The following is a 25,063-nucleotide window of genomic DNA, read 5'->3' on the forward strand; positions in this document are numbered from 1 at the left end:
TTTAAAATTATTTAAAACAGATCAAATAATTTGGGCTGCTTCTTGTACTAAAGAAATAAGACATGCAACATCTACACACATGCTAAAATTAAATTAAATTAATAATACAATACAACTTTTGTTAAATACTAAGGCTATTAATAAAATCTATTATCCATTATACTCGTAATTGTCAACAGGATGACCTGGCGCTGGGCACTGGTGTTGACGTGCCTAGCATGGGGCGCGCTGGGCGGCGAGCCGGTGTTCGACCCGACCACGCTGATGCGGCTCGTGCTGGTGCCGGCGGACGCGGCTGCCGGCTCCGTCATCTACAGGGTGCGCGCCTCCGATCCCGACTTCGATTATCCGCTGCACTTTGAACTGATAGGTGAGTAGATGAGCAGCAGTGATTTAAGATGGATTATTCGATATAATTATATGCTGGCAGGTGGGTCCGCATCAAACAATAACTCTATAGCAATAGTTAACCTAATCGAACAATGTGTTTTTTTACTACCACAAAATTTAAGGGAGAGGCACGAATACAAAGGGACTAACAGATTAGCAACCCTTGCTCTAGAATGCTGCGGTCATTCTAGAGAATCTAGAGCAGGGGTTTCTATGTTGCTAAGTTCGGACTAGTCTAAATATACGTAGTATAGTTACATACATCTGTACTGAATAATACCTATAAATACAGGTTGGCCAAAACATACGCTGACAAAGATTTTTTTCTTAATTACATATCTTTTACAAAGAGACTTTAAAAATTAAAATTACAATAATTTAACTAAAATAAAACGTATTAACTTCAAAAACAATTAATATTATTGACAATATGCCGCAGTAAAAAAAACAACGTATCTTTGGGCCAACCTGTACTGTTTTCTCATGAATACACCACGCTTAAACCATCCCGCAGAACTAAATATCGCAATTAATCCAACCAGAAAACGTTATCAAACTGTTAAAACAAAGAACTTTCAATTTAATTACTATCAATCAAACCTTTGTTTTCCCGTTATTCAGCATCCGAGCGCATTCTACTCCAGTTCCCTATTCCTAATTTTGTTGAGTCAATGAAAGTGTCTATGAAAGTGTCAGCGTCACGCCAAGAGCGGTTTAGTATCTTGTCCGTCGAAAACGGCATTTTAACGTTAACAATCTCAACTTTATTTGTTTTGCATGCGTTATTTAAATTTGTAATGTCACCGGCAATACTCTTACTTTAAGTAGGCATTAATTACGTATAATTAGACCACTTTCAATGTCCAACTTAATTACAGAATGACTACTTGGCGTTTAAAATTTTATTTGTTTAATCGCAGGTCAAATGGGTCGTTTGGACATCGGCATCGAGACATTGCCGTGCACCCGCTACAACTCCGTGTGCCAAGCCAACGTGATCCTCCTCCGACGACTCGAGCCCGGGCGCTACGTGGATTTCAGGCTATCCGTGAGGAACACCAGGGGCCGCAGCAGCAGGATCGCCTGCTCCATCACCGGGACTAATGCGACCACCCCAAGGGACACCATATTCCCGCACCAGCCACCTATCGTCTTGGTGCCTGAGGTATGTGGTGTTTAACCTCCTGACGAACTAGTATCAAAATTTGCCAAACTCAAGAAGAAGATTGGTATTGATACTTGATTACCTACGAATTAAACTTGGGGAAGATAGCTGTAGTACTGACCATATAGTTGCACCCAAAGTACTGTACTTAATGCAGATACGTAAGATACGTGTTTGCTCCCAGTTATCTTAAAGGGACTGAATAGGACACTGATTGTATTTTTTTGATACAATTTGATTACTCATAAATACAATAATTTAAATTAAATTAAATTTATTCTCGGATCGTTTTAAATTAACTTTTTTGTCGTGAAGATAAGACCTGTCCTATGTTTTATCGCATTTTCCTTAATCCCGGTTGTCGACGTAAGTTCAAAGCTTATTTAAATTTGCCTGCGTTGGTGTAAATTAAAAGAGCCGCAGACAAAGTGAATAATGCGATTATAAGGTTTACCTTAGACACAATTACGAAATGGTTCGCGTCAAATTAGTTTGAGAAATTACTTAGTAATAGCGATGAGACATTTATAGGCCAAGCAATAAGAAGGTATAGAGGGAAATGCTTGGAACACAATTTTTGACTCCGTAACTTAGTTTGGACTAGTTACGAGGTGAACATATCAAAAGTCCCCGGCCGGCCGTAGCCATTGCCGGGGGGGAGAGGGGGGTAAGAAAGTCCCATTTTCGGTTTTTCACATATCTTAGAAAATTTGCGTCTTAGCGACATGACTACTTAGACAAACCGAAAGCTGATTAAATTTGCTACAAGTTTAACTTAGTCAAGTTTTTCGATATTTTGAATAGTTTTCGGGATATCCTCTCTTGAAAGTTTATTTGGGGCTCTCAATTTTATCTTGACTTCTACATCAGTGAAGCTACTAGGCCATGTTTGGTCTCGGTTTCGTATAAATCAGGAGTGCCAAATTTATTTAAGGTATCACATTGACACCATTCCGAAGTAAAAACATATTATAAACTTTAAACAGATACCTTAGGGTAAAAACGGGACCCTATTAGTAAGACTCCGCTGTCCGTCTGTCCGTCTGTCTGTCACCAGGCTGTATCTCATGAACTGTGATAGCCAGACAGTTGAAATTTTCACAGATGATGTACTTATTTCTGTTGCCGCTATAATAACAAATACTAAAAAGTACGGACTTATTATATATATATTATCTCCTCATATCTAGTAGCAATGGTAAAGGCACCTGGTGCGATTACCGTACGAGAGCGTGGCTCAAATGAGCCGGCGTCAGCCTGATGTGATGTGATTAATGATGATGACGAACGCACCCTCCCCCTTAAATTAACTCTCTATTAACTGGCACGCATCATGCAAAGCGTTAAGTTTAAGAACACAATACGTATCAACTAATTAAAATAAAATTTATGCAAACTCCATCCATCCATTTGATTTGGTGATAAATATTACTGGCAAACTGTCAGAATATCTATCTATTTGAAATATAGTAAAAAATGGCAAATTACATAAGAATGAAATGACCAGACAGTGCTTCAATATAAATTTTGGACTGGTATCTTGGGACTGGTCCAAGATACCTGAAAGACCCCTTCAAACTTCAAACTTCGACAACCGTCAACACCAACGAGAAGTAAAATATATGAACACATTTTCTTTTTTGCGACACAATGATTACCAGCGGATAATAAATAAAGCTAAAATATACACTGGAAAATCTGATTGATACATTCTATTTGTACGCCAATAGCGAACCGCACCGTGGCCGCTATTGCAGGTTACGTATAAATATGTATGTATAAGATAAATACATCATCATCATCATCATGTCAGCCGATAGACGTCCACTGCTGGACATAGGCCTCCCCCAAGGCTCGCCACTCCGACCGATCCTGTGCCGCTCGCATCCACCGAATTCCCGCGACCTTCACCAGGTCGTCGCTCCACCTCGTTGGAGGCCTACCGGCAGTTCGTCTTTCGGTACGCGGACGCCACTCCAGAACCTTCCGGCCCCACCGGCTATCAGTTCTGCGAGCAATGTGCCCCGCCCACTGCCACTTAAGGTTTGCAATTCTGCGAGATATGTCGGTGACCCTAGTTCTACTGCGGATATCATCATTTCTGATTCTATCACGCAGAGAAACCCCGAGCATAGCTCTCTACATTGCCCTTTGCGTGACCTTGAGCCTTCTTATGAGGCCCATCATTAGCGCCCACATACATACAATACATAAAAAGTACTTAATACCTATATCAAAATATTACCGAAAATATTCCATAGTTATGTTAGTCAAAATGGCGCCATGTCGGCCTAGTTTACTTGCCTAAGTTTGTAGCAAACTTACAAACACACAGAAGTGTAAATTTGCGTTCAGAAACTATATTAAAAGGCCGTGATTTTGATTAATAATATAAAAAACCGGCCAAGTGCGAGTCGGACTCGAGCACCGAGGGTTCCGTACATTACATCATTTTAACAACGTATTTTTTATGCGAAACGTGAGTGAAAGGTAAATTGCGGTTTAAGATTTATGACGTATTAACCCTTTACCTACGGGTGTCAACCAGAGTTGACAGTAAGGCAACACCGCTGCAGTACATCGAAGATATGTTCATGTTCAATATTTTTTTTACAAAAAACGAGACCTTGTGTCTTGGTAATAGCGGTCACATTATGCATTGGGATTAATATAGGTGCAAAGAAAAAAATATCATAATGTTTCGGTAGATGGCTCTGACATAAACATATTTTTAAAATTACCGCTGTTTTGCTGTCAACTGGGGTTGACACCCGGACTGTAGAAGCGCTAATAATTGAACTCAATATGGCGGTCCTAGTGTTGTTTTATATTTCATCGACTTTTTGTAGGAGTGAGACGTGTGGGTGTTTTAAATGTTATTTTTAGTGTTTTGACTTTTCTTTGTCCAAATAGTTACAAAACTGGAATATAATATTTTTTTTACTAAAAACATAACTTGCTGAGCTTCTATCCCGTACTTACAGAAATATCGACAGTTGTATCGATATGCGCACATCACTATTTTTCGTCAGTAGCAGAGACTTGTTTCTATGCAACATTTTAAGTAATTGATTTTTGCAATATTTCAATAATTATCATCATTTAAGTATTTAGTTGTGTTACATATATAATAAACTGTATTAGTTAAAAACTTAATCTTGAGAAATTCGCTAATAGTAACTTAAAATTCTTCAATTTCTTAGTGATTAATATTAAGCGTGAAATAAGAAATACCAGTGAATATAAATACACCAAGTGATTAGTTATTAACTAAACATATTATACTTAATGTGTGTGCGAAATTTCAAGCACGTAGCTGCAGTACTTCAAAAGTTACAAGTAAGTGAAATTATGTCAAACCGCTGACTCTCGCCAATACATGCCCGTATTGAGCGGTGACTGGGTGTACAGTCCCCGTAGGTAAAGGGTTAAAAAAAAACTACTTACCAGATTTCGTTGAAACCAATTCTCGGTGGAAGTTTGCATGGTAATGTACATCATATATTTTTTTCAGTTTTATCATTCTCTTATTTTAGAAGTTACAGGGGGGAGTTTGGAAGTGTCTCTCGCGCGAACTAAAATGATATTAAAAACATCAATATCATTTTCGAAGACCTATCCATAGATACCCCACACGTATGGGTTTGATGAAAAAAAATTTTTTTGAGTTTCAGTTCCAAGTATGGGGAGCCCCCAAAATTAATTTTTCCCCTCACTAGCTCGAAAAGCCGTCTTTTATCCTTTAAAACAAGCGGGGAAAAACGCATTTTATCCACTAGTGAGGAAAGTAATTTGACCTTGGATGGAGCGTGTTTAAGTCACAGTCCTAAAATGTATGCTTATGTCATCCTAGTTCTGTGGTTTAAGTAGCTTTTGACAGATAACAAAACGTAAAACGCTCATAATAATGGTTCGTTCGATATTAATTATCATTAAATAAATGGTTTGAGAATTTAATAAAAAAATACCAAATTTGACTTTATTTAATGATTTTAAGTCATAAACCTTAAATTCCATAAGAAACATTTGTTTTTTAAATGATGTTGAATGTAATTCTGAACGCACAAGTTGAGTCGATGCAATTTCAAAACGCATCGTCAGAAATGTCAACATTGTCAACAAAATTTTTCTCACCGGCTCCGACACGTAAAAATGCACAACTTCCAGAGATTTCTGTTATAATATCGTATTATCGTAAAAAAAATAGTGATTCCAGTGAAGAAGATGATCTAACGCCTGTGGATGTTGCAGTTTCCTCGCTATAGTGAGGGGAAAAGTTTTGTGTACACACGGGTGCAAATGTATTTTACTTCTCGTGTGTTGAAACACTCGCGGGTAAAATACAACTTTGCACCCTTGTATAACAAATAACTATTTTATTTTTGTGTGAAAATCTTAATGCGGTTCCCAGAATACATCTACTTACCAAGTTTCAACAGTATAGTTCTTATAGTTTCAGAGAAAAGTGGCTGTGACATAAGGACGGACAGACAGACAGACAGACATGACGAATCTATAAGGGTTCCGTTTTTTGCCATTTGGCTACGGAACCCTAAAAAGTAGTGATTTATGATAACTGGATATCTCTTTACATTTTACAATTATATTAAAGGTGATGTTCGAATGGCAACTGCAGCCGCATTACTGTTGTGACATCACTGCTACGGCCTTGACGCGGCGCTGTATCTGTCAATTTCCTTCCTACTAAGTACTTAATGAGCGACGTTTCGCCGCCGCATTACTGCCTCGAGCATGACGTTCTATCTTTACTATACTAAATTGACAGATACAGCGGCGGCTTCAACGCCGCAGCAGTACCTAATGTCGCAACAGTAATGCAGCTACAGTTAACATCCGAAAGTCATTTTTATACTAATATAAGGAGTAGGTAACCTTGTTAAACCGTCTTAGTCATAATTCAAATCTTTCATTTCAAAGCGCTTCTTTTACTTTTTACTCCGGAAGTCTATATTTAATCCGACTAAAAGTAGAGATTCCCATTCACTGCATTCGTAATTTATTTCTTTAAGAATAACTTTTTTTCAGGACGCAAAGCGAGGCACGGACCTAGAGTTCGTGATCGCGAGGAAGAACCCTCTGTCGCCGAAGCCTTTGGAACTGGAATTATGGGTACGTTCTACAAGAACTTTTAATCCTTTGGTGAATTGATGAAAAGCGAGCTGTAAGTATATATTATGGGGTTAATATTGTTAATTAATTAATTAACAATTAGCCGTACTCTGAGAGGTGAATATGTATCATACGCGTAAAATAAGTTTTAAATTTACCTCCGACGTGGTCTCAGAGAAAACTGGCTAAAGTTGACATCAACATCTTCTAGGCGCGCGAGTTTTTCGAACTAACCCGCACTTGGTCTTGTTTATTAACTTGAACGTTTTGCGCACTAGGGATGTCACCGGGTCGACACACAACACTCACAATATTCGATTTTTCAACTTTCGATATTTGTTTTCGCTTACACTTACTAATGACTGTGTTCCATATGCATGAGATCTTAAAACCTTCGTCTCGATTGAAATTTCTATGTTTTTTGATTTCAATGGCTTCACGGATTTTACGTCGGAGGTAAATTTAGGCTTTATATGCATGTAGCTAAACTGTAGCTCGTGGAATAGCTTAACACAAAGAAATCGCCATTCATTAGGATAACATTTTGGGGGTTTATGTTATTTGGAATAGTAAAAATAATGGAGAATAATAAATCAAACCAGCGACCGTTATTAATTATATAGATATCACATTACTTTCAGTTAATTGTTAAATCAGTGTCCTTACCAAAATAGTCTAAATCTAATATTATAACATTATGTATTTATTAGGTAAAAGAAATTTTAATTTTAATTTTAATTTATACCGATAACTGTTCCTGGTGTAAACTCATGATCACTTAGGCCGAGAACACTACAAACGCGGTTTATTACGCAAATAATGAGACGTGATACGAGGCGATGATTAGGCGTCTAATGACTTTTTCAGTTCCTTGTTTGATACGCGTGGCTATAACCACATAATGAGGTTCGGGCTGAAGGCCCGTTTCCACCCGTATCGCGCTGACGGATCCCGCAAATTTCATTTTACAATTTTAGTAGCGTGGCGTGCGCCGACGTAAGGTATTATGGCCGACAAATTAGGTAGGTAAGCACCCGCTGCACAAGTAGATGTAATCAATTCACTCTTCTAGGAATTATCCAACTGGATACTTGGATTACCCAATAGTGTTAAGCGGTTCAACGTATTTTCGGGTTTCGATTTTTAAGACCACAGCAGTTTGAAAAAAAAATGTATTTTTTGCTAAAATATTAATTAGCAGATATAAAACCATAGAAATAAAAGTAACTTTCGTTAACCTGTTTCGGAGTAAGTATATTACGGAGCAAGGTGCTTAAAATTACCGTAATTTACATTAAATCATGGCAATTCTTAAGGTTTCGCTAGGATTCCAGGACTCCATTGTGTGCAATGAGAAGGGTCGGACAGTCGCGCGGCAGCCGCGTTGATGATGTTGCACAATTACCAGGCATTAAGAAGACTCAAGGCGTGTTAAATTTCTCACAGTCCGTGGAGAATGGCTAGGCACCCGTAAGCTGAGGTCGCTTTATCGGCCACTTAAATGCTATAATAATGGAGAACGTGTCCTTACGTGTACGTACTGTAATTTTAAAGCGGTCCGTCTATTATCTGGGCAGGCTCCAGCTCGTTCTTTTGTCGCAATTACCTATTTTTCTTAACGATCCTTTTTCCCACAGGGATCACCTCTGTTCGCGATTCGACAGCGCCGCGTCTCTCCTGAGAACACCGAGGGTCAGATATTCCTCGTCGGACCACTAGACTTCGAAGCACAGTCTATGTACCACTTGACGCTATTAGCCGTGGTAAGGAATGCAATTATGCGAAAACATTCAGCTAATCACCTGGTTAAACTTAATTACGTTTTAAATCAAATTCCGTTAAGCTATTTTCGAACCATTCGGGATTAATAGTAATTGATCGTAATGTTGCGCATGACTTGCAGGACCCATACGTGGAGATAGGGAAAGACACGCGAAATATAGCCAGTTTGGAGGTTGTGGTGGTAATCCAGGACGTCCAGGACATGCCTCCCGTGTTCACGTCGGCTCCTCCCATCACGCACCTGCCGCGCCAAGTCACTCCCGGCGACGTCGTGGTGAAGGTTCGGGCTGAAGATGGTGACAAAGGGGTGCCGAGACAAATCAGATACGGACTCGTATCAGAGGGCAACCCCTTTACACCGTTCTTCAACATCAACGAAACTACCGGTAAGCGAATAAACTTACTAATTGACTTTTGGATTCAACAGCGCTCAACTTCTGTCGGACGCAATCAAGGGTATTAGTGTCAACAGTTATTTAACTCGGGTCGAAAGCTTCGCAGTAAATCGGAATAAATCCCAACGTCCATTAGTGAAATAGTGAAGGAATGGAGTACGGCATTTTTAAAGGCAGCTATAGAAGGCAACCAAGCAGAGAGGAGGAATTTTGCAAGCCGTTGCCGCCATCTGCCTAATGGATGTTTGGCTTAAATAGGCAAAATGACAACGGTTCACACGTATACAAAACGATGTTCACACATATACACATTCCTTGTTGAAAAAGCTATAAGTTGATTTCCATAATATTTATTATATATTATTTTTACAGATGTAGTGTATAATTACTGTGCAAATGCTATTTCAGTCAGGCTCAGTACAAAAAGTATTGAGGTTGGCTGAAGTAGCATCACAAATACATACGATTCCGAGAAAATACGATGGCAAACAATTATGCACTACATCTGTACATATATTATAAGTAATTAAAGATTGAGTTGAAAGTAAAATGCGCAATGCAATTTTCATAAGTTAGTAGGTAGTAGCAGTAGTGAGTACTTGAACTTCTGCAAACACTTATTATATAGAAGGCTACGTGCAGCGTTTTAGAACCCTCTTGAGGGTAAACATTTGCGTAACTGGCTAAAAGGAATTATTAATCCACGCACTAACCCGTAGGTATTCACAAGATTTTTGATTCAAGCAAGCAAGGGGTTAATAACCTTATTGCCTTTACCTCTCAATTTTCCAACCGAAACCGGCTTATTATTGATACAGTCTTGACCTGAAAGAAAAAAATATGCTAGTGTTTCGTAGTGGTTATTTTATCATTAGGTAAGTAAAAAACCGGCCAAGTGCGAGTCGGACTCGGCGCGCGAAGGGTTCCGTACCATTATCTATTGTTTTTAGTATTTGCTGTTATAGCGGCAACAGAAATACATTCTATCACGGTTCATGAGATACAGCCTGGTAACAGACAGACAGACAGACAGTGGAGTCTTAGTAATAGGGAGCCCGTTTTTACCCTACGGAACCCTAAAAATCAGTCCAAAGTACACAGTACTTTTATGTCGCATTTTTAGGGTTCCGTTGTCGAAATGGCAAACACAATACGCTTATTATTTGTTTTATTGATCGTATTTGCTGTTGCATCTACTCGTGCTAATACCTGGATTCCATCAGAGTAGGTACCAGCAAACTAGAGTAGTTTTCATTTTTAGCCTGATAACATCAGCGCGTCCGTCTTACGTCCGGCGGCTTCCGTAGGATATCCTACTTTGTTATCGCCACTCCCACAGCCTTGCCATAGCCCCGGTAGCCATCTGACCCACTTCGTTGTTATTAAACACTATCAGATTTAGTTCACGCTCGTTTAACAAAAACTTCTTTACGGCTTCAACTTTCGCAGGCAAACTTTCGTCATTTAGTTAGACAATTAATAGCTAAATAGCAGCTGTTGTCATTATGGTTAAGGCATTAAAGCGAAGTCCTGAAAGCGTCCTGTCCTGAAACTTTCGTTTGGCTTTCTGACTCCGTAATTAAAACAACAGTGTGAACATCAAACACAGACAATATTAACCCAGATTGAAGCTGCTTGTATGTCACAGTTTAAATATATTACGCGATTTATGCGATATAAAACTGCTTTAACCCAGTGTCAAATTGTACTGGTAACCATGGTAACTTCAGGTTTAACCGGTTAACACGGGTTAGTGGAATGGTGCAAGTGGGCATAAGGGGAAATTTTTGAGGAGGAAAAAGTATCCAATATATTATTCTAAGTTATAAACTATCTGCGTGCCAAATTTCAGCCAAATCTAAAACAAATTCATCGGAATTTGATTGAAATAAATATATTAAGTAAAATGTTAATGTTGTTGTTAATATTTACTTAAGTTTGGTAAATCAGACGGTAGTTGTGGTTGTTGCGCACTAGTAGTAGTAGAGAAAGATCAGGTAGATTCATGCTTAAGTTTTTGATTTTGATTAAAATTTCAACTAGGTAACAACTTCTGTACCATCTGCTTTTTAAAGAGGTAGACCTTAAACTTATCATTAGCAAAAAACAGTTAAATTACCCTGTTTGGAACATGAGGCACCGCCGGTACGATATTATCCTGAGTCTAGTAATCCATAGGTTCTACTCGTACCTATATATTCGAGTGACGTCCGGAATCGGCGGCGAACACCGCTACTGCCACAGCCTTGCCTTGCAGCATAATGGCTCATTAGACCAAACCCGTCGTCTCGCCTTTACCCATTGTTTGCCCCTACCTTAATTCATAATAAAGGGCCTTTGAACGTCCCTTCGCGTAGAGCACAACTGTCGGTGTAGTCTAGCTACGATGTACTTACCTAGTTGAGATAATTAGATCTCAGTCCTTTGTAAAGTTTCATCTTTCTTCTTGCGACCTTGTTTGGGTTCTGATAGTGGATAACTCGCTAAAAACTAAACTATTTACCAATTTTCAGCCATTTTAACCCCACGGCTCATTACATAAATATTGACTCTTAATAACCGCCGTGTTCCGATATTAAGACAAAATGTCTAGCTCATTGCGCGGCAGTCGAAATGTTTATTATGTTCAATAATCATCGCTTTCAAGGGTTTCTGATCATACAAATCTTACTTACCTATACTACTTTCATTTCACACTATTCATTATTGTTTTTTAAACACCAGCGATGTAAACAGCACCGGTTTGACACTCGTTTTAGCTAGGAAACCCAATGTGCAATTTTGCGATGTATGTATAGGTCAACAATTTCTAATATACCTGTAGTCTTGGTCTGAATAAAATAGTTTAGGGTAAAATAAATTATCGGATCGTAGACAAACACGCAGATAATACTACCTTAGATATTATTACCCATTATCAGAATTTTTTGTAATAAAAAAATAAAAGTAATTAAGTATAATATCATGTTAGCGGATTAGGTAAACTGTAAGAATGTGATATTTAAAGAAATAGTTAATCACGAAGTAAATAAATATTTAATGTTGTCGTGATACGAATTTCGTACTCGTGGTGTCACGGGCAATAAAAAAAAACAAGGTAGTTAAAGAGTTAAGAGCATGTATACTTTTCCGTTAAAGTAATATACTGGAATCGTCAAATTTTAAGTTTTAAAAGACTATAGTTTCGTGCCCTCATTAGCAATAACGGATGGCTTCATGTGGACATTTACAATCAAGGTAACCGGCTTTCATTGCTCTTTGAGTGTATATCCACACATGACAATATCGGCCATTAAGTAAAGGATTTTCAGGAGGCTCGATTTTCAGCTAATTATCCGGTAGATCGCTCCACTCGCCACACGCCGTTTCGGTTGGTTCGCATTATTTTGATGACCTCCGTGCCAGGCCAGGAGACGTGTGTGAACAAACTTTACATCTAAAAACCGTGGAGACATTTTAATCCTTCAATTATCAACGATAACACTTCCTTCATAATTTTAAGTTCTTTTTTTCGCCTAAATTTATAAATAACACACTGAACATTATAAGTGACCGAAAGTCTGACAATACTGCCTCGGATTGTGCTCTTAAAATCGCAAACTAGAGATATTCCCGCCCGTGCAAACTTGGCGCTTGGCAAAACCGTTACTAGGGATGTTAAAGAATCCCCGGCAAGCTTGGCCGAATTTCACCTTCCCATACAAACGGAGTTTCTTTCTCATTTTAAAACTACGTGTTGGATTGTAAAAATCGTACAAAACTTTGCATATATAATGACATGAGGTATATCTATGTCTGTAATTAGTTTGTATAGTTCTAGTATATAAAACAAACGAAGTCGAGCAAAAACAAGTTTTATATGAAAAACTTAAATTCGCTGTATTTTTTTTACTATGGTATCTGAAGCTACATAAACTAATTTCAGGCATAGATATACCTTATCCTATTGAAAGTACAAAGTTTCAGAGCAGTCTAGCTACTCTAGCTAGTCGTTTTAAAATGAGAGCAAACGTAGTTACGTTTGTATGGAGAACCGAGCTTGCCGGGGACTCTTAGTTGGCTAGATCTACGCGGTACCTAACTTTTTCTACTTTTACTTTGGGAATCAGTAAGCCAAAAATTATAAACCATTAAATCTATCCTCTTTACTTTACTTATATACCTAAATTGGTACAAATATCGCATAAATATATTTATCGTGGTCTCAATTGACAATTTACAATGGTCCAACTAGTTACCGATTGATCTTTTTATTGTTGTAGTATGCATTTTAGAGGCCCTAATTGATCCATAAATAGCAACAGCGTGACATTAGTACGAAATTAGCACACAGTGATAAAACAATACTGATTGCCATAAATCTATAAGTTGGAACTGGGTAAAACTGTACTCGACGTTGTCGGCACTTTGCTGCTAGTCTGTGACAACAGCGACAAACCGACAATGGGTAGGCAGCCCTATTGGAACTTACCCGATATTGGAAGAGGTATACTCGCGAATTTATCGCATTAATCAGAACACCTTATATGATCTGAATGGAATCGAGATTCAAAGCACTTTGTCTGCCGTTTGCATAACGGTAATGGATTTAGGAAGTTAGCGCACAAATTACCGTAGCTCTAATTATTAGTGTGTTTATTTAGAATAGTGTTGTGTTGTGAGTTTTGGAGTTTCTTCTTGCCATGTGCAGCAGTATCTAATTCCAAACCTGTATAACAGATTCCTTCTAACGTTGAGTACGTGCGTGAAAGTACCTCTTAAAACCAATATAAATTGACTGATTTTGTCTTAATTAAGATTAGTCATGTATATCAATCAGCGGGTAGGACCTAATTTAAAAAAGCGGCAAAACACGGTAAACAACCTTGACGTGTCTTTTTATTGAAATTGCTTAAAAAATTACTTATAAAACAAAGAATAAATAATAATAAATAAATATTAGGGGACATCTTACACAAATCAACCTCGCCCCAAACTAAGCAAAGCTTACTAGGCGGGTGCTAGGCGTCGACATACATACTTATATAGATAAATACATAATTATATACATAGAAAACACCCATGACTCAGAACAAATATTTGTGTTCATCACACAAATAAATGCCCTTACCGGGATTCAAACCCAGGACCATCGGCTTCACAGGCAGTCACTACCCACTAAGCCGGTCGGTCGTCGAATGTAAATCATATTTGCTATATAAATAATTGTCACATACTTGCTGTGACTTATTTTTCAAAAGTGTTTTTCATTAAAAAGACACAAGATGTAATATGAATAAATTTACAAAATACAATAGCCTGCGTCATCAGGAAAAAATTAATTATAAGTCATCCAGAACCGCCTTTGTGTCTAAAAGCATAATTGGTATGACGCCCCGAATATTTAAAAACTTACCATTAAGCATCCTAAAACTAGAAAACATTAAAGAATTTAAAACTGCATTGTATACCTTTTTAGCCTCTAAGGCATATTATACTATTCAAGAATATCTCAATGATATACATTTGTAATAGAGTAGGTATAAGTAATTTGAGCATGCAATACATATGACATTTTAAATATTTGCATTTCTTTGTGACAAAATATGTATAGTATAGTAGTTTTGATATCGCAAGTTAAAAATATTTGTAACCGTTTGAAAGATGTATATAATATAATATAATATGATGCATGGTCATTATAAGCAATGTATTAGGGATAGCTTTAAGCCATAGTAATTAAGTTAGATTTAAGTTATATTGCATTGCCCTACAGGGTTTCATAGCTGAACCAATAAATGTACCAACTTGTATACCTATGACAGCAATTATATTAAAAAAAAAAAAAAGATCGGTTAACTTATTTTCTAATGCTAAAAAAAACAAAGAATGGTATGAAAACGAAGTGGTTCTCCGAGTTTTAATTACTTATCACGGTATGCAAATGGTAAGGTATTGTACCGGCCCACTCATTATCAAATTAACGACGTGCCATCGTCAGTTGTCAGAAACGAGCCCGAAAGGTTATCATGGGAAGCACTTTTGTATGCTAATTGCGAACTACATTCTTCTCGGTGACAACTAGCTGGGATAATGAAACACAAAGACGCCACCTTAATAGTATAAGCCTTATACGTAGCTTTGTTCGACTTACTTTGCTCAGGGTTATATTCTTGCCGGCATTAGCTACTATCTCAAACACCATTTCATACTAAAGGTTTGCCTCTCGTTACCAAAGTTCGTTTGTGATTGACAAATATTTTTATTTTTATTTGACACAAACAAAATGAATTGATTTGATACTTGTAACTTATATTTATTACATAATATATGATACTTATAATATTGACGTTATCACAATGAACTCACAATTGTCTTAATAGTCATACCGGTCCATTCGAACATCGTGATAATTACTAGATACGAGAACAATACGAGATCTAATAGATACGTTATAGTTTAGTTCTCAATTAGTTCTCTTTTGCATTTCGGTTCGAGAAACCAATTGTCATTGCACGCTACAATTATTGTGACGTTTTGGGATATCCATTAGATATCCATTGGATGTCTAAGTAATATCTTAAGCAAATCTTAAAGAGATCGTTCAAGAGGACATTCGGAATCGCGGAAATGTCAAATTTGACATGACTTTCTTAAATATCTCGTTATCGTTTCTGTTTCATATCTAGTGGATATCTAGATCACTGTTCGAATTGGCCCGTTAGACACTATTGGCGCTTGTCCTTTATGACAAATTCTGCATTTTGAAAAAGATCCATAAACAGGATCGACCTCTCGACTCTTTACAAAATTTCATTATAATCGGTTAAGAATTGCGACCTGTATACAGAATGATCAATCCAAAGGGGTCAGTATGGAGAAGTCAGAAACTATGAGAGATAGCGAAATCTGTTCTTAGGAACCATGGCGTCGATTTTAGATCTAATAATAATGACATTCAAACTTTATCACTATTAATCTATGCATTCTTTTGGTACACTTTACAGAAAAACTATCAAACTGTTAGCTTTGAGATTTAACATAGTAATTTAAATTCATGTCTAGATGTGTTATCAAACATAAAAATATCATTTTATAAACATAAAAAAATAGAATAAAGATATAACACTTTGTATGACTACTAACGCCATCTGTTAGAAAAATTCTTTATTTTTCTAACAGATGGCGTATATTGCATAAGTACTTACCATCTTTTTCTGTCCCTTCCGCAACCGCCATTCACACTCTTTTTATTGTTTTACGTAGTTCTTAATATAATTTTCAATATTTGATGTCGTAGCTTTAGTAATTGTAGATAGTTTAGTATTATTTTCGCCTATAAAACGTTGCACCACGTGAATTACTTTCCATGTTTTGTTGTTTTTGCTTAGCGCGTTTTAATTGGTGCTGTGGTGTAACAGATGGCGTCAGCTGCTTGTCATTTATGTCAAAATTGGTCGCGTTCACGTTTTAGTTTGTATCGCCATCATTACGTTTGTTTTCATTTAAAAAAAAATACTGCGATCTGTCATTTATTTCTTTGTAATCTGTTTGTTTGTTTTTTTTTATGTTGTGTGCTTTCCGTGCTTCACTCGTGGCACCGACGGAAGACCAGCGTTGGCCTATCCAGGCTAACACCATTCTGAGTCGGGACCATTTCGTGGCTAATATCGGTCGTGTGATGTAATGTAATGTTAAATATGCGTTGTAATGTTATGTGTAAGTTTGCTTTTGGTTCATCTTGTGTTATAATGTGCCACGAATAAACTATTTCTATTTCTATTTCTATAATATTCTACAGTTTGTTTTAAAATAAAATTGAGGTATCAAATAAATCCTCACTAAAAGTTGTAAGTGCTGCCATCTATGAATCAGTTTTTTAATAACCTGCATGGAGAAGGGATACGTTATAATTTGGGCTTAAAATGGGTCTTCTAGAGAAGCAGTGGACGCTGTACTTCTCGCGTTAGATAATAGATGGAGCGCATACCGTTGTTTTATATACCTACATAAAGATCCTGCTTTAAAATAATTTATTGTTATATATTTTCGAATGAATTAGGTTGCATTAATTTACAAGATATTACCAGTTTATCTTTTTATTATCCGAAAAAAAAAATCTGGTTCAGTTTAGACAAGTTTAGAAACTAAATACTACTAGGGTGACTGCTATAGTTATTGGCCACTGCCACTACATAGTAATTGGCCACTCTTAACAATAAGGCTTCGATTGGCTTCTTTCTTTCTGATTTGTTAGGAGTGGCCAATTACTATGTAGAGGCCAAATAAAATAATTTAAAAAAATATTTAATACAACAATTTTACTCTTATTTCCAGGCGAGGTAACCTTAGACCGTCCGATCGAGGACATATCAGCAATCTCTCACGCGGGCGCACCCATCCTACTCACTGTCGTGGCTGAAGAGGTTCGGCTGTCCAGGGAGGAACCCGAGGCTATGTCCTCGACCGTGCAGCTGGCCTTTATACTGCCAGAGCGTGAAAACTCTCCGCCGTACTTCGAAAATCAGTTGTAAGTGTCAAGTTTACTGGCGGTTTCTTTGAGCGCCTTAGATAAAGCGTCACACTGTGTTGTTTTTTTCCTTACTAAAATTCTCACTTAAATTCTTAACAAAATCTTTTATACATACTTCCAGTTACGTGACATACCTGGACGAGAACGCGCCCCAAGGGACAGCCCTAACTTTCAACGATCCGTACATACCGCAAGTGAACGACAATGACGCTGGCAAAAATGGTGTGTTCTCGCTATCGTTGGTTAACAACAACGGAACCTTCGAGATTTCGCCGACAGTCGCCGAGCGACATGCGCCTTTCATCATAAAAGTTCGAGATAACACCATGTTGGATTTTGAGGCCCGCAAGTCTGTTGTGTTTCAGGTACGACCATTCTGGTTTACATGTAGGTTGTTATTAGCTTATTTAATATTTTCTTTAGTGTATTCTTGATACTGTTATAAAACAAACATTATTGGGTAGACGGTTATCACTTAAAATAATTGAACTTAGTTATATACTCATTTTTATTTTCAGATTGTAGCACAGGAACTTGGCCCAGCAACCAACTTGTCAGCAACAGCAAACGTTACTGTATATTTAAATGACGTAAACGATAACCCTCCAGTTTTCTTAGCGGCATCATATGACGTGGAAATATATGAAAACGTAACCGCTGGAACGAGTGTTGTACAAGTCGCTGCTGATGACGTTGATACAGGAGCATTTGGGAGAATCCAATACACTGCCATATTAGGATATTTAAATACGTCGCTTAACCTGGATCCTATATCAGGAGTTATTACGGTTGCGACAAACAACCACGGCTTCGACCGCGAGGCGATGCCAGACTTGCATTTTTTAGTAGAGGCTAGAGATAACGAAGGCGTAGGTTTAAGAATAACAGTGCCATTAATTATTAAGTTACTAGATGTAAATGACAACCCACCAGAATTTGAAAGGTCTTTATATGAATTCGTATTATCCCCAAGCCTAAATAACTTCACGTCAACGGCATTCGTCAAGGCAATTGACAAAGATGCAGAACCACCAAATAATGTAGTAAGATATGAAATTTTGCAAGGAAATAACGACGGTAAATTTGCAGTCAATGAAGAAACAGGTAATAACTGGTTTATAAATTATACGCCATATTTTACACTTTTGTTCATTGTTCTCAATTAAAGCGGTTATGTTTTAATTACAGGCGAAATGTATTTACTTGGAGCCTTAAAAAGAACAAAGAAACAAAACGTTCATCGACAAAAGCGACAGTTTGATGATGAAAAAGAGAGTGAGAATTACGTCCTAATGATCGGAGCACACGACTTAGGCATCCCAAGGTTATCTTCATCCACAACAGTGAAAATATATCCTCCAGAAAGCAAGACCAAGACAATGTCCTTCATAGTTCCTGGAGCAAATCCTGATAGGCAGAAACTAGAGGAGCTTTTAAGTACATTGTCAGGAGGAAAAGTCACTATTATTGAAATTAAACCTTATAAAGGTTACGATAATGGAGTAACAGATCCAAGCGGTCATGCGTCTAGTCAAAAAAAGTAAGTCATGATAAAGCATTTTAAATGGTATAAATTATTACAATTTTTAATTGATAAATTATTAAAACTAATATTTGTTTTGTCGATTTCAGAAGTGAAGTTATAGCTGTAGTACGAATGACAGGAAACACAGCTATTAATGTTGCTAAGCTCGAGGAACAACTAGCGAAAAGCAAAACAATTTACAACACTGGATCAGCAAGTAATTTACCCACAGGTTCTAACACGGGTTCTGGTTCAAATTCAGGCATAAATGCGGGCGCTAACTCGGGAACTAGTAATTCGGCCTCAAACTCAGGTTCTGATTTAGACACAAATGTGGGAGTAAATTCTGGACAAGGACATAGAGACCAAACTTCATCCAAAGATGACGAGTCTGTAAGTATAGTTGTCATTTTATGAATCTAATATTACTAAAATTTGATGTCATTCATATATTTAAGTATTTAACCTTAGTTAGGTTTTCTCATACTTAAAATTACATATTAAGCAACAATATCAACATTAATTTAGTTCCTAGTTAACTGCATTGAATAAATTGTAAAAGTAACTATTTTACCACAGCCATAACTTACGGTATTTTCATTTGTTGTTTGTTTCAGGTTTACAAAGCAGAAAGCCGTTTATTGTTTTGGTTATTAATTTTGTTAGCAATATTAGTAGCCTTAGTGCTACTGTTATTAATATGCTGCTGTATTTGTGAAGGATGCCCTCTTTACATGCCACCAAGGTAACGACCTGAAATTTGAATTCTAATTATATCAGCTTTTTTTTCATTCTATCACCTAAAAATGTTAAATTAACGTCCTGATCATTATTTTAGTACCTATCATCTTTAATTTTGTTTGTTTTCTGATTAACAGACTTAAATGCACCAACTAATCCGAGCATGTTTTCACCTGAGCTTGTGGTAGGTACCTACACAAACTTCATCAATTTTCACACTCAATCGCTGTTGCTTATTTATAACCTATTAGTTACCTAGGCATTTTCGTCTATAATTAATTGGTGCATGTTAATGAGTTTTGTTTATTCGTTACTAAATGTGTAAAATACCGTACTTAATTTAAGATATACCAGAATAGCTAGGTACATAGATATTTATTAATAAATTCTAGGAAAAGAGTGATACGTGTCAACTCCACAGAGGACGACGTACATTTAGTGGTGCGCGACAAAGGACTTGGGAGGGAAAACAAGACGACACAAAATTTAGAAAATAAATCTATACAAGCGACCGAATGGAGAAGAGAAGCGTGGAGCGCCGAACAAGCAGACTTGAGGACAAAGCCAACTCAATGGAAATTTAATAAGAGACAATACAGAGGATCTAAGGAGCAGTCTAAACCAGCGTCAACGCCGGGAGACATGAGACAAGAATTTATACACGCCGCCGCAGATAATGACTACAAATACAATGATGGCAGACATTCCTTCCGACAAAGGTAGTAACCTAAGTGAAGTACATGTATATACCTAGCATTATTTCTAGCAAAACGAAGAATTAATAATATAAAATATCGACATAAATTTTATCAATAGAGCGAGAACGATTTCTAGCAAAAACGAGAGGTTGACAGAATATAATATCGACATTACTGTTATCGATACCTAGCGGTACCTCAACTCTACGGAAAATAACTAACATTGATTAAGAAAATATCTACGGCGAAGTGGTAGTAGCCAATCATCTTCATGAGTTGTAACCCACCGAAATGTTACAAGAATATAAATCGACATCTAGTTAGTCGCTTAGGCTATTCATTAAACGCCGGCATCCCATTTGATGTCTAGGCCGATAGTTAATTGAACTAGAATCACTCAACGTTTAACAACTTGGCGTATTGAAAGTCAGCCCTTTAAAAACGACGAAGTTATTTAAATGATAATGAAATATTATAATATAAAATAAACTAAATTCATCTGGCACATCCAACTCCCAACGCACATACTAAGTTGCAATGGCAACTATTTTGGTGGTAAATATTGCCTGTTTTGAAATAAATAAATAATAAATTAATTAACAATATATTGACATGACTTGGCTGGTTGATCTTCAGCCATTTAATTAGATACCGGTGTTCAATGAACGGGCTAGGTCTAATTAGCTGGCTAATTTAACATACTCCCAGGTAGCAAAATGACGTAAAATGACGTCATTTTGCTACCTGGGCTAATACGACATAATAGGTTCCCTAAAATAATTAAAAATAACTATTGTATTAAGGATGATAAGCTTCGCTGTAGATATTTTCTTAATCAATGTTAGTTATGAGGTACGTAATACGTATCGATAACAGTTGTGTCGATATTTTATTTTGTCAATCTCTCGTTTTTGCTAGAAAAAGTCAAAAATAAGTATTTAATAGAAAATAATAATAAGTTTTAAGTGACCGAAATGTAATAAGAATATAAATCAAAATCAAATTGACATAAACATTTCCCGTATTAGTACCTGAATAAAAAAACGAAGACTAGTAACTAGTAGGTACCCCAAAGGCATTAAAATGCCTTATGTATTAAAAAAGATGGGCTACGTCTCCTGTAATTCGCGGTAGCTATAATTTTTAACAATGTTAGTATTTTCTTTAAAGTTGAGGTACTTACATGAAACTAAATTATTTATATCTCTTATAAACTGACGGGTATTATATACATACCGGTCATTTAATAGGCGTGCATGGAGATAAAGATCCAACACGTAAAGGCCCTTTGGAGAAGTTTGCTGTTATGTAATGCATCTGCTAAAACCCATTCACGGGTACAAATAGATACCCGTAAATCGGTCCCAACAGATGTAGGGACTATTGTAAATATGGTGGAGAAAAGTGCCGGCTATGGTGTTGAATTTTGGCTAGTTAAAAGATTGGGTTATTGCTGAGAAGTCCGGACACCTGCCATAACAATGTTAGTACACGTTATCGAGGCAGGTAGTGACTCGCCCCTGACTTAGTTAAATTATTATTAAATTTAGTCGATTTAGAATTCAATATACTTACTTCAAGTATTACTTTTCTGTTTTCAGAGATGGTCCTAATATTATCTACACGAAGGAAATGCAGCTTCAGAAAGCTTTTGCTAATAAACATAAGGAATATATAGAAGATTTAGAGAACGGATATGACAGAATCGCGACGTTACATTACCAACGACGTGAACAAGACAACGATTCAATTCGCAGGCATGAAATAGATCGTGGCTCTGACGTCGGCATTTTCCTCAAGGCTGATGATAAAAAAATGCAAGAAAAATCTGATGGTAAGGGTAAAGATCGCGCTCCATCTTCCCTCGGTCGAGATCAGTATTTTATAAAAGAAGGCAACACTGAGATTTTAAGATTAGTAACTCGAGGGAAAAATGAAGAAGAAAGATACGTTAATCTTCCCAAACATCAACAACGACCTGTTACACTGATTCCACATACTCAATACGTAGTGGTTGACAGTGGAAAAGATTTATTAATGGAAAGGTTTATAAGAGAACAAGGGGAAGAAGCAAAGAACATAAGAGAAAGAATGGAAAAAGTAACTGATTTAGACATGCCACAGGATAAAGATGGCAAAAGCTTTGGTCAGAGATCACAAGCAGGAAGTGATGTACCCAATCAATTTCATGATTACTCTAATATGCCTCTTGATGTTCCGGGAGCTATTCCACTCAAAGCAAATTACTTGCAATCTGCTCTATTAGAAATGCAAAACAAATCGTCTGTACATCAAGAACTGTTAGAATCTTCCCTTAGAAAACAAAATGAACTATTACATCAGATACTCATTGAGCGAGAAAGGTTGATGCAAAATCATGAAACAGCATCTCAAGTGGAAAGCAAACTGGAAACACAGAGCTTGCCCGGACATTCTGTAATTGCTACTCAAACTGAATGTCATATTGGAACCCAGACTGAACCTGAAATTTCTAAACCTACAAGAAGGAAAGCTAAGAGTGACAACGATTCATATAGTGAAGATGATTCAGAAATGGTGGTTGAAGACGATACTAAGAGAGTAGCGTGGGTTAAGAGAAGAAAACCTAAAAAGAAAATAAAGTACAAAGATCCTCGAAGAAGCATGAGAGTTTACGAGATAAAAAGGAAAATTAAAACACCTATTATAGAAGAAAGTGAAGTCTCACCATCATTAGAAAGTGAGAAACATGTAAAAATAAGTAAAACAAATGAAAGGGAAGAACATATCAAGAACTATGGTGACATAACTAAAAGTACGGTAACTACATCAAAGAATGAAACTGTATGTTCAACTCGAACAAAAATGTCTGAAAATGATAGGAAATCTGGACTTAGAAAAGAACTACTTATGGAGATATCAGATTCGTTAGGCGAAAAAGTAGAATCTGAGTTGCATGACAAACGGCAACGATTTAATAGACAATCATCAATAGCTATTGAAGACTCTAATGACAGTAATGATTTACTTGCTTTGGAACACGAAAGCAATGAGTGTAAAAGCAGAGCCAGCTCAGCTGCAAATCATCGTAATTTGATATTTTCAAGACAAGGATCTTCAACTGAAGCCCGAGAAAGAGCAGATATATCACCGATCAAATTAAAATCACCTGATATAGAGAAATCTCCACCCAAAAAAGATAGTACAAGTAACACAGAATCGAACAGTAAAAAAACAGACGGGGAATCATCTAAGGGTGAATTATCTAAACCAGCTCAAAAAAGCTTACCAAGATATATGCAATGGTATGGTAACAAAAAGTCATCAAGTATAGCTTCGAAAACAGAATCTAAATCTACAGATAAAGTAATCCCAAACAAACCCAAACGCCTTACTAAAACCAAAAACGAAACTGAAAAAGAAACAAAAATCGATAAAGACAAAACGGGTAGATATGGAAAAATAAATTATAAAGATTATCAAGCAGACGCTCCAGATGTAAAAAAAAACTCCAAAGGAAAAGAAAATGAATTTATTCACCCTCGTTTACTAAAAGAAGAAAAAGTGACACCTGTTCCTGAAGGGCCATTACCAGACATACACCCATTATTGCAGCACTCAGAGCATAGATATGAGCATCAGTATGAAAATCAGAATCCACTTTGTTACATACAGCCTACTCATATTCCCAAGTATCTAGGGGGACAACCGGATGCTATGCCTCGAAGACAGTCTGTTGAGCAGCAACCTATATATGTTAATCAAGATGATGTTAAGAAGAATGATACAAAACAGGAACTCTCTGAAAGCGCATTGACTCACAGTATATCTATTTCAACAAATTATGAGGATAGTCATAAAAGTGCACCAGAAGTCCATGTTTCTAAAATCAACATTGGCGGAGATAGTGTCCCTGACGTAGGTCATAGAAACGTGAGTACGATAGACGATAATGACTCTGGCATAGCTATGAATACGCTTGTACAACAGGCTGGTAATATAAAAAGGTTACCAATAACCGAGAAGAAAAGCATTTTTACAATAGCCTACGATGACGTACAAACGAAACAATTACGACCGGACAGCAGTTCCACTTCTTACTGATAAAGTCGTCTGACAATTTGTCATTGTGCCTTATTGTGATAAGATTTGTATTAATCCACTTCAAAGACTATTTGGGTCCGTCCAAAAACACATTTTAAAGTATTAATTGTACATATTAGTCAGTTTAGTCTTTCCTTAATCAAATTTTAATATAGATTATAAATAAATCAACTGCCTTTGTTTTGACGACTGGTATACTTTAATAAATAATTTAATTTAGAATATAATGTAAATACCACATACCTACGATGTTGAAATTATAGTTATAAAATATACATTATTTAAATTACTCTTAGTTTTAACTTTATTCAATGTACATATAATATAATCGTCCCACAATTTTGCAACATACTGATTCAGTGTGTAATTCTATATTTGTTAAAATATAAAGTTATATACTTATTAAACTGTTGTTTTAATTACATACAATTTACAACAAAATTGAAATATATATATCTAAGTGAACAAACACTTTGGATTGATGCGATGACAACCAAATTCAGCAGTGAGATGGTTTTGAGCACAAATTTATACCAGGAAAACATAATAACAGAAGAGAATAATACATAGAGGGGTACTGTCATAGCAAATTTTGTAGTCACAGTAAACTTACTGCCATCTATCGGCACACGATTAAAACTA

The 25,063-nt window shown here is 36.7% G+C and overlaps 1 protein-coding gene across 3 annotated transcripts in view; it reads left to right on the forward strand.

Annotated features, from left to right (window-relative positions):
* The window catches only part of LOC134741784 (cadherin-86C), a 156,367-nt gene extending 131,539 nt beyond the window's left edge, over nucleotides 1-24,828 (forward strand). The window contains exons 3-15 of one of the 3 annotated variants that reach the window (XM_063674687.1): nucleotides 177-370; nucleotides 1,311-1,555; nucleotides 6,602-6,685; nucleotides 8,323-8,448; nucleotides 8,589-8,853; nucleotides 17,179-17,371; nucleotides 17,496-17,739; nucleotides 17,893-18,478; nucleotides 18,563-18,914; nucleotides 19,007-19,292; nucleotides 19,517-19,644; nucleotides 20,033-20,359; nucleotides 21,940-24,828. In XM_063674687.1, the coding sequence (XP_063530757.1) occupies nucleotides 181-370; nucleotides 1,311-1,555; nucleotides 6,602-6,685; nucleotides 8,323-8,448; nucleotides 8,589-8,853; nucleotides 17,179-17,371; nucleotides 17,496-17,739; nucleotides 17,893-18,478; nucleotides 18,563-18,914; nucleotides 19,007-19,292; nucleotides 19,517-19,644; nucleotides 20,033-20,359; nucleotides 21,940-24,421 (5,508 nt within the window). In that variant the 5' untranslated portion in view covers nucleotides 177-180 and the 3' untranslated portion in view covers nucleotides 24,422-24,828. Of the gene's footprint in view, nucleotides 1-176; nucleotides 371-1,310; nucleotides 1,556-6,601; nucleotides 6,686-8,322; nucleotides 8,449-8,588; nucleotides 8,854-17,178; nucleotides 17,372-17,495; nucleotides 17,740-17,892; nucleotides 18,479-18,562; nucleotides 18,915-19,006; nucleotides 19,293-19,516; nucleotides 19,645-20,032; nucleotides 20,360-21,939 lie in introns of those variants that run through there. The other 2 variants (XM_063674682.1, XM_063674694.1) reach the window with 2 other exon arrangements.
* Nucleotides 24,829-25,063: the final 235 nt, after the last annotated feature.

The sequence above is a fragment of the Cydia strobilella genome, chromosome 1 (assembly GCF_947568885.1).
Source record: "Cydia strobilella chromosome 1, ilCydStro3.1, whole genome shotgun sequence".
Classification (NCBI taxonomy): Eukaryota; Metazoa; Arthropoda; class Insecta; order Lepidoptera; family Tortricidae; genus Cydia; species Cydia strobilella.